The 14,967-nt window shown below is 31.2% G+C and overlaps 1 protein-coding gene across 1 annotated transcript in view; it reads left to right on the forward strand.

Moving 5' to 3' along the window:
- LOC118189270 (atrial natriuretic peptide receptor 1-like) overlaps positions 1-14,967 on the forward strand; it is a 184,839-nt gene that overhangs the window by 66,759 nt on the left and 103,113 nt on the right. Inside the window, exons 3-6 of the mRNA XM_085816715.1 lie at positions 847-982; positions 3,215-3,306; positions 6,139-6,274; positions 9,145-9,229. Of these exons, the coding sequence (XP_085672841.1) occupies positions 847-982; positions 3,215-3,306; positions 6,139-6,274; positions 9,145-9,229 (449 nt within the window). The remainder of the gene's footprint in view (positions 1-846; positions 983-3,214; positions 3,307-6,138; positions 6,275-9,144; positions 9,230-14,967) is intronic.

Genomic DNA, 14,967 nt, shown 5'->3' on the forward strand with positions numbered 1-14,967 from the left:
AACTTTGGCCCACCTGTTAGGTACCTCAGTAATAAAGTGTCCACCGCTTTCGGCCTTAGTAGTGGCGCTAGTGCCCGCCAGTTGGGGGGAGGAGAATGTTTCAACGGAGAAATGGTATTTTCAAATTACAGTCTGTTTGGCACAATTAGTTATAATCGCCACATTGTATAAATGCGTGGAAGTTTTCCTGGTACATGTGCTTAAAAATAAAAGTATACCTGGATCAGTTCGAAGATTCTTTTGTATTTGCTAAATCATCTGCAGTTATTTGCTGTTCTGCATCTGATATATAAAACATATTATTTGTTTTGATCATTTTTATTGTGCATCATATATGCTATGCAATCAGTCTTCAGTTAGCATATCTGTTCGTTCTGCTTTAATCGCAAGAAGATGATTTTCAGAATTTTCATATTTCGGATATTAAATATTAAACTTGAAGCAGTTCTGTTTACCTTTCTGTTTTAAGCTGCTCTGCATTTTTAACCAAAATATGTAGCTTTTGCTTTTCGTTCCTTCATTTATTATTTAAGGAAAGGAAGTTATGGAAGTTTAAGAAATGGAATAGTTGGGAGTCATAAACTTCATTTTGAAAATAGTGGAAATTGCTAAATGATGCTACATTGCCAAACCTCATTATTTTTAATACAGTCTGAAAATTAATATCTACAGAACATTAGAAACTGAATTTATTTACTACCATATATTGTTATATGAGCAGATTCACATTTTTTTTTCTTCCCCAGAAAACTTGAGAGCTCAAGGTGTCCTGACAAGCTTCAATTCAAAGGTGGAAAGCATTTTTAGAGCAGTAACAACGCAGTAATGAATAATAAACTTTTTCAGGTAAATTCCTATGTAACAGCTTTCCATGATGCTGTCATCCTGTACTCTTTGGCTGTGAATGAAACTTTGAGCGAAGGTTTCAGTGTCAAAAATGGAAGCATAATTACCCAAAAAATGTGGAATCGAACTTTCGAAGGTAAGTAATTGTGAATTGTATGTAGTGCGCCGCTTATTTTTAGTACACTTGGTATTCAAACTGTAATATACTAGCTGAATTAGCCTTCCTTGAGAGCTAGAATATTTAAGAATTGTGTAACGACTATTCGCTGAGTTCTTGTAAGGAAGAAGTCCAAAGAAGGGTTAAATTACCCTTTATTCCAAACTCAAAATAAATGATCAGGTGGCCCGTTTTCGGGCGTACAATAAGCCTCCACTTGGGCTTTAATCAAGATAGAAAATATAAAACTAATCTAATACTAACTAAAATTAATCAGCCGAAGCTGCACAGAATTAACTAATAGATTTGCTCCTTATTTAAGATCACCGGCCTATACTAGCAGGCACATAGCAGTACGGCCGTATAACACTAAGCTTTGACTAGCAGCAACAATGTGACTAAAAGGCAGAACACGCTGTCCTACGCTCTTGTGTGTTGTATAAGTGTTTATTGTTTGCCTATCTCATTAACCCCTTAGACCAATATACATATGTATCCAATGTACCTATACCACCAATGTACCTATGTATGAAACTTTTTATCAATTGTACACTGAAGCATATATATGCACACGCCCTTGTTTGGCCACGTCATTACCACATATTCTCCATTAATATATTTCCGATGCAGCCCTTTCAGGAAGTCGCCAGGGTTGTGTTGTTCTAAATAGGTGCGGGTACCGGACGACACCCGATTTGTCATATTAAGCCGTCCGGGTGTCCGGGCCCTGCCTTCACCTGTCACCTGTCCTACGCTCTTCTACTTATGTGACCCAGACTTCAGCTTAAATACTCGTTTCTACCTTATTTACATAAATCGAAATCCTGAAAACTCATTCTGGAAAAGAAACCTCAGTGAGAAACGAGAAGGAATAGTAAAGGTTTGTTCCAAAATAAAAATAACCATTAGAAAAATAAAATAAAGCATATAAAACTTAAGTAAAACTATCGAATAAAGGATTTGTTATTTCTTTTAAGAATAATGCCTCATTTAAAAGGGTTTTTTGTTTTGTTTTGTTTTGTTTAAATAGGTTTTTCAGATCCCAAATTTATTTCACAAAATGAAGATTAGCAGTATATCAAGGATTCTGATGATGCCAAAAACATACTAATATGAATTCCAAGTGAAGCACGGGGCTTTATTTTTATTGAAATTTTTGTATTATTATAATCACTAACCTTATGTTTATTATAAATTGAATTCTGTTTAAAGTTTCTTTCAGTAGAAAGTTTTAAAATATTACTATCTCTTCGTCATTATTTAAAATAAACTAAATTTTTAATAATACCAGATTTTAACTTTATGATCGAGCTAAATTTCATTAATTAGCAATTATATCATTATAATTCCTTTCTAGTTGCATTAAATTTTTTTCTTGTATTTTGCGCTTTGCAATGGCTTAAACTGATGCATTATTCATATTATGCCTTTGGGAGTGAATTATAATTTTAAAGCCAAGTTTAAATTTAAATACCTAGAATCATGCAATTTACCTAGAATCATGCAAAAATTTGCCTGAATATATTTTAAATAATCATTTAATATAACAGACTGCATAGGTTTCACGAAATATTAAAAGCATGTAAAATAGTTTTAAATTTGTATATTTAAAAATATATTATATGCATTTAATATAATGCTTCAGAATAATAGCAAATAAACGCAGTTGCAGCTGCCGAACATTGAGATGGAAATTTCTGCTGCTATATCCTTATTTCTTCTTTTCAGTTAATCCCTGGTCTTCGAAAACTTGGAAATGCGTTTTCCTTTCGAGAAGAATGAAAACATAATTCTCGGGATCAAATTACATAACAAAAGAAGACAGAAAAACAGATCATGAACTTTAAACTAAATAAATAAGTAAACCTAGTGCATTGTCCCATTTTTGAAAAATAGGATGATACTTTCTTAAAAATAGAAAGAAATGACCACTTTTCTTGAACGGAAAATACGAAATCGAGATCCATCCTATGGTAAACGTTTTATAAAATATTAAACTTGAGATAAGAGATATTCTGCTTTCAGCTGTTTCATAGATTAATGAGACGTGAACATTTCGAATTTTTTGTGTTAAACTGTATTACCCTCGTCAAAGTCAAAATGTAAAATTCGTTTTAATTCGTTTATTATTGTTAAAATCGGTAAAATGATGTTATACAAATCCGCTTTTTTGAGTTTGAGGCTTATTTGTTAATTTACTTGGCTAAATAGGTATCACTGGCAACGTTAGCATAAATGAACAAGGAGACCGTTTCGTTGATTATTCCTTGCTGGATATGGACTCAAATACTGGAATATATGAGGTAAGCTACATTCCTACATCTAAAGGCTGATTGTTTCATAGGAATATCACTGCTGAAATTGCTTTAAAATTATAATACTAATATGTATAATTGAATTATTACAACGATAACTATGTATAGTAAATGAATAATAAAAGTTAATTAGCTGATATTGTGCAGTTATTCTTATGTTTAAAATGTTCGCAATAGCATCACGTTACGTGCAAGAAATCTGCAGTACTTGCATTTGGCTGTCAGACGATGTTAACGTACTTTCTGCAGAAGAAATGTATGAAACAACATCATCTGAAACGGTGTTGTTCTAGTTCTAGCAGAAACGGAATTAAAGCATCTTTCTTTCATTCTACGTTACATCGGCTTTTGAGTAAATGATATTTAAGAAAAGAAGCTTGAGTTTGTTTACTTAAAAACAGACACTTTATTTTCTCAACCTTTTGCGTTCTGATCCCGCTATTCTATCTTATCAAGACAGCTCTGTGGGTTCGTCGTTTCCAAACGATTCCAGCTATAAAACCATGGTCAGTCTGTAAGAAATATTAGAAAATAGCTAGCAAGCTAGAGAATATGCATATATTTCAGTGGGTGTTAATTCGAAGGGCACAAACTCAATTTTTTATGTTTCGAATAAATCTGTCGTAACTGTGTTTATCACGAGCGTTTTGAGTATAGGAGTATATCAGAGATCTACTTTATATTAGGCTTAATGTGCCTTCTTGAAATAATTTAGGTGGTACTTACGTATTAACGTAACCACATCTGAAGTCGCCAAATTTTCAGAATATGCCAAATCATGCGTATAATCATTCTCTCGGCAACCATGCTCATAACAGTTCTTCAGATAAGCAACGCCGCCATTTTTCATAAGCATTCTTTTTTGTTGCATCCCAAATTTCGAAGGTTCATATAGTGATATCTTTTGGCTTAACTTTAGCTTTAAAATGTGAACTTATGGAATTAGCCAGCAGTGGAACAAATTGCAGTAACATTTCTGCAAGAATACAGTATTTTGCTGAAAATTTTGTAAAGGAAAGAAAGCGAAAATGCGATCCTTCTTCGCTCCCTTTAGAAATCCGAGTTACTACTGCCGACGATTGCCGAGTATCCGCAATTGTCTGATGTTTCTGTTAAGCGAAAACAGATCCCTGTCTACTTTGGACGAAGCATAGCGCAAAAAATTATAGAAAGATTTGAAGAAGAATATAAGTATTTTATTTTTCAATGTATTACGTAATCTTTATTTAATAATTCAAAATTGTATTTTAAGTTGCTCAAGTATGTTTTCATTTCATATGTTGATACGTTTACCGTTAATATATAAATACATTTTAGCTTACTAATTTATATTTACTTAGCTATAATAATTTGTAAAATACTCGTTCGTAGCATAGAAATCTGAATTAAAGTTACTGAAAGAATTAATGATTAATATGTGGCCCTTTTCTATTGCTACATTTTAAAACTTGGTTTATATCTCATTGTCTGTAAGCATTGCATCAAATAAAGAAGACACAATGTGTGTAGGAAACTGTTCGGTATATAGTCCTGCAAAATTAGTTATGACAATATGCTTTCCTCAGGTATAAGAAATAATACTTTTTAAATGTTAAATTTTCACAAAATCTGTATTATTATAGCTCTAAGAGAATGAAAATAAAATGAAATGAAAATGATAAATGGTTTGTATCATATATCATACATGAGCATGACATTTAGGTGTAGTTAATTAAAATTCCTCTTGGGCATCGAAGTATGTCTTGGCGTTCGCCTTCATGACATTAATATCCATCTCGAAAACATTCCATCTTGTGTTTTGAAATGTTTTAGAGAACCAGTTCTTCAACTTTTTCTCCATTTATCCATTCCACGAACAACTTACACTATCATTTTTTCATTGTGATAAATAATTTTACTAAAGTGCTTCTTCTCAAAGAAAAGAAATTCTTTTAGGTTTAAATGCATATATGAATATGTTTTCTTTACAAGAAAAAAGCGGGAAATAGTGTAACATCTTTTCTATTCTATTTCTCAAACTCTAAATGAGGTCACCAAACGAAATTAGCTATCACTTTACCGAGATATTAAAAGGTTTATTGAAAGCAAAGGCAAAATAAAATATTTCATTTATTTAGAAAAGTCATAAATTTTGACCTACAATAGATTTTAAAAAATTCGGCAAAAATTCAGGAATTAAGCTACGAAATTTATTCGAAGAGATTTTTTTCCACAGTATTCGATGCTGCAAAAGGTAAATATCTGGAATTCTCTGTTTGTTCGTTAAAACGAAATTATGTATGAGAAATCATTTTACAATTAAATTTTAAAAAAACTAAACCGAATTTTGAAAAATCACTTGACCACATTTCATTGCCATCGAGAAAGGGTTTGTGTACAAAATTTGAAATCGATGGCTTCTCAGAATAAAAATCGATGACAAAATTCCAGCCGCTGTGAAACATCATGAGAGAACTAAATAAAAACACGATTTTAATCCTTAAGAAAATTTAGCTTTTTTGAATAAATGTATAATTTTAATAATATCCAAATGTCAATAATTTAGTAATTATTAACTCCTTTAAAAGACTGTATTTATTCATGTATGTTTCCCTAAAGCTGCAAAAAATTACCATCTACAATTATATAAAGAGGCTTGATAAAACTCAGCTTTTTAATATAATTTTATGTTACTGATACTTTTATTTATGGGTTGTTTTCTCTTTATTAATGCCAATAAAGTTATACTAAAAAATTAAATGGTGCAGCTTGTTATGTTTTTCTTATCTCTGTGCTTGGTAACACGCTGAAATGAATTATAATTAATTATGTATTTGGTAGGTGGTTGCAAATTATTATGGCGTCAGTCAACAATTTGTGGATGTTCCAGATAAATACATTCATTGGGCCGGAAATCGGGATTCTGCCCCACCTGATGTTCCGGAATGCGGGTTCGATGGTTCATTATGTACAGATGGTAAATATGAACACTTTATTTCTAATTAAATTTGATTGGAAAGCCTAACTCTCTCTTATTTATAATTAATACCCTCATATTATTGCCATTTCGAGCATTTTAGCAGTTCTGTATTCTTCATTAAGAGTAGTAAACACTTCTGAAATTATTTTCGTCTAAAAAATAATATCTAAGTTATTCAAATCCAGAAAGTTAATATCTAATTTATTCAACGCCAGAAATGGTTCATTACCTCCTGATGGAATATTTCCTTTGTTTCATGTTATGGGCTTTCTTTGTCATATCAATAATAGGCTTATGAAATTTCTGAATGTATTCCAATATTTTTTGAAAACTTATCTTCATTATTTAGCCTAGTTTCGTTTCGTAATTGTATGGCCTGTAAGATCATTTGCATGCGTTTCTTTCTTTTCTCTTTTTTTATGTTCATTTATAACCAAATAAAATTTCCATCATCCATTTTTTTTCTTAATAAATGATAAACATTAAAAATTATGGCGAAGATAAAATGATTACAGATCCGAATCAAAACTCTCTCATGCCCATCCACCCTTTCAAGATTGTGGTTGTAGGAGAATCTAGATCGGGAAAAAGAAATATTTTAATGAATTTACATCTGAAGCATTTAAATTAAGATACATACATGAAGATAAATATCCAGATTTAATTGAAAAATTTAAAAGATTCGAAGAGAAGATATCATAAATATTACAACCTATAAAAAGCTACAAAAATATATTAAAAATAACAAAACATTCTTTGCAATAGATGACTTAGAAGAATATGTAAAAATTAAGAGATTTAGATCCGAATAAAAAGAATATAATTGCATCTAATGATTGCCTTGCTAAATATCAGAGAATTATTTAAAAATCCTACTTTTGCGGTAGACACAAAAGCGCATCCATAATTTATCTAGCTCAAAACTATTGGTGCGTTCCTAAAGAAATATGAATCAACTGTAATTATTTCAACTTTTTAATTTACAACCGAAAGAAATATAAAAGACTATGAAAGAAATTGATGGGAAATTAACAAGAGAAAGGTTTAGTAAATGTATAACAGATATATTAAAGAACCTCATCATTTCCTCATGTTTGATTTTTAAGAATCTAATTTGAGATATAGAAAATATTTTAATCTTATATATTCTATATAAAATGAACAGAAATTAAGAGATTGGTAATACGTTTATCATAAGAGTTCCAAAGTTTATAATGATATCAGTTTACCGTTCTCAGTTTCTAAATTTTTGTTCAGTGCAAGTACGTAATCCATCCTTGCGTTTTTACCTCTTACGCTGAGTATTATATGTAGAAGAAATTACAGAATTTCTAGATAAATTTTTAGAATTTCACAAAGTACATAGGAATAAGTATGTTTATAAATTTTATAAATCTTTGTTATAATCTCCGAAAAGTAACAAACCTTATGCAGACAGCACTTTTATTTTCCTTCAACTAATATAAGTTGTGTCAAAATTTTAAAGAACTTATTTACAGATAAATATGACATTAATAAAATATCAAGTTCTTTATGAATTTGTACACAACGTTGGGACTTGGATAAGAGTGGGAAAATTCCAAATTCAGTTGAATACTTCTGTAAGTTAAATGGGGCTTCCCAACCCTTATGCGAAGATCTTTTATTCTGCTGGAATTTTCCCAATTTATGAGCATGAAACACAGGATATAAATGGATGTATCTTCTCAGGAAAGATGCGCACACACCGTTGACCATTGTAAATGCATTAGGGGTCCCAGCAATTTCTTATCAAATAAACTCCATACCATTATGGACTCTATCACTCAGTTCCCTGTTGACAACTGGAATCCGTGGATTCTTGGAGTTTGCGGCACACACGAATTCCTCCATTTGCCCAATACAGCTCGAAACGCCGCTCAGTATACGCAAAGTGTAGTATTGTCGTGCCTAGGCGAGATGCGTAGCTGTGTATCGTGCAGTCATAAAAAAAACTTGAGTTAGCCGTCGGCTTTTAAAGTACATGCATGCAAGGCACATCACACAATTCGGATACCGATGCTTGATACTCCAGCACTAAATTCCGATGCTGTCAAACAGTGTTGCACGGCTATCAAGCGAAACGATTCTTGACACCAGATGAGCATCATGATCTGTCGAACCTTTTTTTACAGCCTTTGTCGTTTATTGGGGTTTTCTTCGGAATTCTTGTACATACGGTACATCCTTGCAATGGTCTTTCATGAAATTTTGAACTTCGCAGGTGCAATGCTAATGTTCATCGCCAACCCTGACCAAACCTGAGCGTTCGAAATCTCTTGTATTATTGTTACTTGCCATTCTTAAGCAGTTAATAACTTTGATAGCTGGCAGGAATGTCTGTCGCTTTATATACTGGCGAATGCAAGTGAATGTGCACATAGGTAGCACATTAAGTTTCATAAACTCCTATGCACAAGTTTTTTTCTCGGTTCCTAATAAGAGTACTTATTAGAAATAGCTCTTAATAAGAGTACTTATTAGGAGTGCTTTTAGAATGATAGATACTAATGTTTTTTTTTAGAATGTTACAGCATTTAATTTTTTTTTTATTTTTAGAATTAGTAGTAGAGTAATTTTAATAGAATTTAGAGTAGAATTTTAGAGTAATTTTAATAGAGTGTTAGAGTATTAGTGTTTTTGTTTTATAACAGAATAATTATAGTGCATTTTTAAATAATTCCATTTATTTGTATAACTTAAGAGCTCAAAGGATTGCTTATTTGCACACATTTAATGTTGGTAAGAAGTTTTACTACAATTTTGAAATAGTTCAGCTTTGTTTAGACTTCAGTTAATTGTAAAAGAGTATTTAATTAGTAAAACATTTATTTATATTATACTTTCAGAGCTTTTTCCACAATATGTCATCGTCACATCGGTTTTAAGTGGTGTTGTTCTTGTCTTCGTCGTTATGTCCTTTTTTATCTACAGGTGAGTTCTGATATTTATCAGTACATTTTAAACTAGAATATGTATTACTAGTTAAAATATATCACTAAAAGCACACTTTGCATTTACTTTCACGCTATTTTATACGAATATCGGAATATGGCTAAAAATTTCGTTTTGGTACATATGCTTAAAAATATTCTAATACAGCTCTTGAACACAATAAATAAGACAAAAACAATTTTTCATCTGTATTAAAAGAGGTTAAATTTATTATCATTTACGTCTTTCGCAAAATTGGTAGCTTTTTATTAAAATTTATTCGGAAAAAAATGGAAAAATTGCAAAATGCATTAAAATATGAAAAACGATTCTTATTGTAGAAAATAAACTAATCTCTGCGCGCTTTCTTTTCATTATTATAAGGTAATTATTTCCCAGTTAATCATATTATGAAAATAACAAATCATGCTTCTTTAATTTTTAATTTATAAGAAACTGCAAGCATATCTCTTTCATGCTCATGTAGCGAAAGTTAGCTCATTACGCCAACTCACCGAAAATCCCATATTAAAGAGCGGGCACAGTTTATTTTCGAGTACTTCATGCCCTTGAAATTTCTTTCATCTGTGTAGATGTTTCTGAAAAAAGTGGCTTATACAAATGAAATGAATTCTTTATTAAATCTTTGAAATATTTGTACGACATATATATATATGTATACTTCAGATATTGGCAGTAGCCAATTCATCTGTGTAGATGTTTCTGAAAAAAGTGGCTTATACAAATGAAATGAATTCATTATTAAATCTTTTAAATATTTGTACGACATATATATATACTTCAGATATTAATTGGCAGTAGCCTCTTATTCTTCATTTTAATTTGGGTATTTTCCCTTTCTGTCCTAAAAATAGTAGCTCTTTATAATATATCAATTTAAACTGCGCCATTTCAAATTAAGCCATTTAATAGCATCTTACATACCATTGCAATACAGATACGTTTTAATCAATCAGCAAATAAGATTTCAATTTAGATTAAACGATTTTGAGGACCAAAACCTTTTTACACTCCCCCAGGCTTTCTTCAGAATGTTGTGTAGCACGTTCTCCGCTTTCTTGCTTGCAACTAGGAGGTAGCGGCTAAAATCTCTCTGTCATCAATTGCATTTAAGTTATAGCATACTTCTAAATATATTATGAAAATGTAGGAAGCATATTGAGCCCATAACGAAATGTGAATCAGAATATGCGTCTCAAGGGCATTTTAAATTATTACATTTTATAAAAAAGCAGCGAGGATCATTTTTACCTTTTAAAATACACTTTCGCTTCAGTAGAAAATTTATCAATAGAAACTTTAAGAACAGTTCATCTACAGATTGAAACTAGTGTGTTTATTCTCATCTAAAATTCAAAATCCTTCAACGTCTTGCGTGTGTAACTTATTGGACAGCTCTCTAAGTTGCATAACAAAATGAACTACAATATCAAGAAACGAAAAGCTTCATATTCTGTCTCTGATGAAATGTTAGACCAATTTACTCTGATGAAGTGTTCTGATTAGTGTTAGACCAATTCAGCAGGTATACTGCTGAAGAAGGTTAATTTGCCAATTCGAAATGTTTAGATATATTAAAACCTAAGCTAAAAATGTTTAGGCATATTAAAGCCTCATTATTACTTTTCAGTCATTATTGCTTTAATTACTACTTTTCAACATTATTTCTTTTTAGTCATGCTTTTCAGTCACTTTTAATCCAAGTCTGGTTTTTCTTCGCACACAACAGTATCTAAACCTTCTTTTATTAGAAGCAATTCTATTTGCAATTTCGAAGCTGAATAATTTTCATCTGTTAACATACCTATGTAAACTAATTCTTTTAGAATAGACATCAGTATTACCTGCAATTATTTTTAAACTTTGTAACTAATTTTTTCAGCCACAAGAAAAGGTTTCAATACGGTATGTCCCTGGAATGTACAACAATATAGCATTTTAGTTCCAAAATTTCAGTTTTTAGGTGCATTTTAAAAAAGCAGTTTTCTCAAACTTACTTAATTCTTCAGTCTCATAATCATTAATATGTTGTGAATTAACACAGCTAAGGCGTTTTGAGTATATCTAGCGCAGTTTCATTAAAGAATCATAAGTCAAGGCAATTATGTATTCTTTATTTAACAAGTAAAGGAGTTTTTACTTAAGTAGTACAAAAATTAACTTTATAATTTTCAGATACATTTAAAATTGAAATGCTGGAAAACGATTGCATAGATTAATTTCTCAGTCATAAATAATTTCAGGCTTACCTATTAGATGGTACTTGCAAGAGCGTATCACAAGACGGAAGTTAAAACGGTTGAAAGGAAAAAAAAAACTGAATGGCTGAGTCTCTGACTGAGGGTACAAGGCAGAGTCGTAGCTAGGGTTTTCAGCGCCCAGGGACAACTGAAGATTTCGCGCCCCCTACTGCTTGCCAAGGATGGAAAACATTTAATTCTAAAATGCCGTAACATCAGTTTGGCGCCCCTTGGATCCTGCGCCCGGGCACAGTTGCCCCCCCCTTGCTCCCCTCTAGCTACGCCCCTGGTACAAGGCATTTTAGGTACGTCGGTACAAGGCATAGCGTGAATCTTCTCTCGCCAAAATATAGCTTGGCGACTTTAGCTTATTCAAAAGAGACACTAATTTACTCTAACCGCAGCTCATCATTGCTAATATATGGTAAATTCACGACTTTTGCCTCAAGGTAATCACAAAAAGCAGAGAGTATTAATTTCAAATAAAGTATTGAAACAGAGCTGATCAAAGATTCAGAGGTTCGGTTCTTCTTTTCAATTGATCTTAATTGTTGCACGAGTATTCATAAATGAAGTTTCAGTAACAAATCCTTCATGAGATGAAAGTTTGTTTGTCTTGCTTTGTGCCTTTCGTTATCTCCTACGTTAAAACAGATTTTTCCGGTTAGTGTGTTAGTATAATTTTGAGTTTAATAAGACACTTTATTTTTGTTTTCCCTATTCACTTTTCTCAGACGCACAGGAATAAATTTTCCAGACGCAATTATTGTAAAAGATCACATACAAAGAGTAGGCACATAGCAGTTAAATTATATTCTGTCACAACAGAACCTGGTTATGCAATTGTATTTGTACACTACAGTATTGCCAGCAATGATTGCATTAATAGCCAGCAATGATTGCATTAATAACCAGCAATGATTGCATTAATATCATTGACTGGTACCAACAAAAGTTTGTACCAGTCAATGATATTTAGATTTTGGGTTGAATTTAATGAAAGCTTATGTGAACTTTTAGTCACAACAAGCTAATTCCATTAAACATTGTGAAGTTTCTGTTATTAGATAGTTCATTCTAAAACTTTGTTATTGCCAGGTACAATTAGCTTTTATTTGTTATAGTTTTATTTCTATAATTGTAATACATAGTCTCAATACATATTTTATTTGTTGTTATTTACCTGTGTTTTCTTTGATACAGTATTCAAGTACTGTTATGGCGATATGCCATGTATTGCATTTTTAAACAAGTAAGCTAATTTGGAAAAAAGTGTTAAAATTATACCCCTTTTCATTAATTTATAATACTGATCAGTCTAACCTATTTATACATGTCTACTTTAATTGCATTCGTTATCATGAAAAATGATAATATCGAGACACGTATTATCAAAGCTAATGTTCACCAGCATAACTGCTTATAAATACTCAAGGACAGTTAAATTAAATTACCCTCACTACTTTATCTAAAAAGGCGCTTTTTAAATCTATGTCATGATGTTTTCTTGCGTTATCTATTCTTTTGTAACGAGAAATCAAAGTTATGTTCAATAATTGTTTCCTTTAAATACATGAAACTAAATTAAGTATGATGCAGAATCCTTCGGTGTGTTTTCAGTATGCACGTGCTCCCTAAATATGTAATCTCTATCCTGTTTCTAATAGTTTTAAAATTTCATATATTGTCAAAATAATTATTCTCGACAAAAATTTTAGTGCCTTAGCATATTATGAATCGGATTCTTCGTAACTTAATTTCCTCTGTGCAGGTTTAGTCCAAAAGCGAGACTCTTAAAGAATTTGTATCTATTCGATGTAATCCAATAAAACTGCTACGCTAATAAAGTGACCAAAGGGGTGTAAAATGAAACCAAATCTTATTGAGCTGTTCAATGAAATTATATTCAAACTCATTGCCAAAATTTCGTTGCAAAGAAATTTAAGTTCTTCAGTTTATCAACTGTTCGTCAGTCAGCAAAGTATGGTGCAGTAGGAAACGTAAACATCAGTCTCCTGGATTAGAATTAATGTAGGTAATTAGATATGAAATAAAAGAAAGTATCCTGAGAGTAAGTTTTAATTAAAATTTATTACTTTCAACACTTTTGTTGAACACGTTAATAAATATTTTTCTTTGGAATATAGCATTGGGATTCCATACTTCAAACGAATGCGTACATTTATATATTTCTTCGAAGTTTTAGAGTAACTACAAACGCGAAAGTAATTCTATGAGTTGAATAACTACTGAAAATGTACAAAAGCAACAGGAAAACAACATTACATTTCAACGCTATTTTAAATGCAGGATTTTCATTGGAGATGTTTCAAAAGATTAACTTAAGCTACACAGAAGGAACACTGGAAATTAACAGTAAACGAATTAAATTAAGAAACTACTGTATTATAAATTTGATGCGATTTCAATAAGTTTCATTAGAAGAAAGTTATTTTGTATGTTTAAACTTTCTTTAATACAGAATTTTTAGTAAAATAACTCTGAGAAAAAATCTGGATACGTGTTATTTTTTTTCCGCAAGCAGATGTATAAAAGCAGTTTCAACCTATTTAATCCATTTGATTTAATAGTCGAAATAATGATTTCTTGAATTGTCAATATACGCTTGAGTTAAATTTTTAGCGTTGCTATGTAATGGAATTCCTAAATATTCCTAAATTAAATAAAGAAACAAAAAAGTGAACCTATTGCAGAATAGGTAAATAACACGCTAATATCTTTTTGTTTTTCATGTCTAGTTGTTCCATGAAAATGTCTACCAGCAAACGCATCAGCTGTGAGTAGTGTTTTCCCATAAATTTGGACTGACGTTTACGACCGAAAAAAAATTATATCCCCGTCTAACCTCACCGTTTTCCTGGATACTTGGTGAACAGACCTTTGCTCCGAATTTGGCAGCTTACGGTATGGGAGGGTTCTGTTTCTTATAGCATTAACAAATAGGACCATGAGTATATTTTTCGCTTTAGTTACTCCAAATATTATAAATATCCAGATCACTGAAATCAGGCTTATTTCAATCCGATAAAATTTCACATATTCTACTCTAGAAAATTAAGTATCCATTCATGAAGAAAAATAGATGACCATTAAAAAACATCTTCTCACCTACAGAAAATCTTATATTTATTTATGAGTATTCCTTCATCTGTATAAAACCAGGCTTCAGATTATGACAACGAAATTAATTCGCTGGCTTTTATTAACATAAATTAATTGTAACTTTTCCAATTAATACATTACAAGAAAGTTTGTTTGTAAATAAATTCTAATTTCTATATTTTTAGTTTCTTAGTCAACCATAACAAAACTCGAGGCTTCACTATAACCGAAAGTTTTAATTTGTTGAGGCGATTAGACTTACCATAGCGAAATATTCACTGTAACCAAGTCCTCTGTGCTCGGATTTGACTGTATTTACTTTCACACGTGAAAAATGTTTCCAAATTTATAACA

Source organism: Stegodyphus dumicola, chromosome 5, assembly GCF_044657685.1.
Source record: "Stegodyphus dumicola isolate Sdum_Otavi_A_Nest chromosome 5, ASM4465768v1".
Taxonomy (NCBI): Eukaryota; Metazoa; Arthropoda; class Arachnida; order Araneae; family Eresidae; genus Stegodyphus; species Stegodyphus dumicola.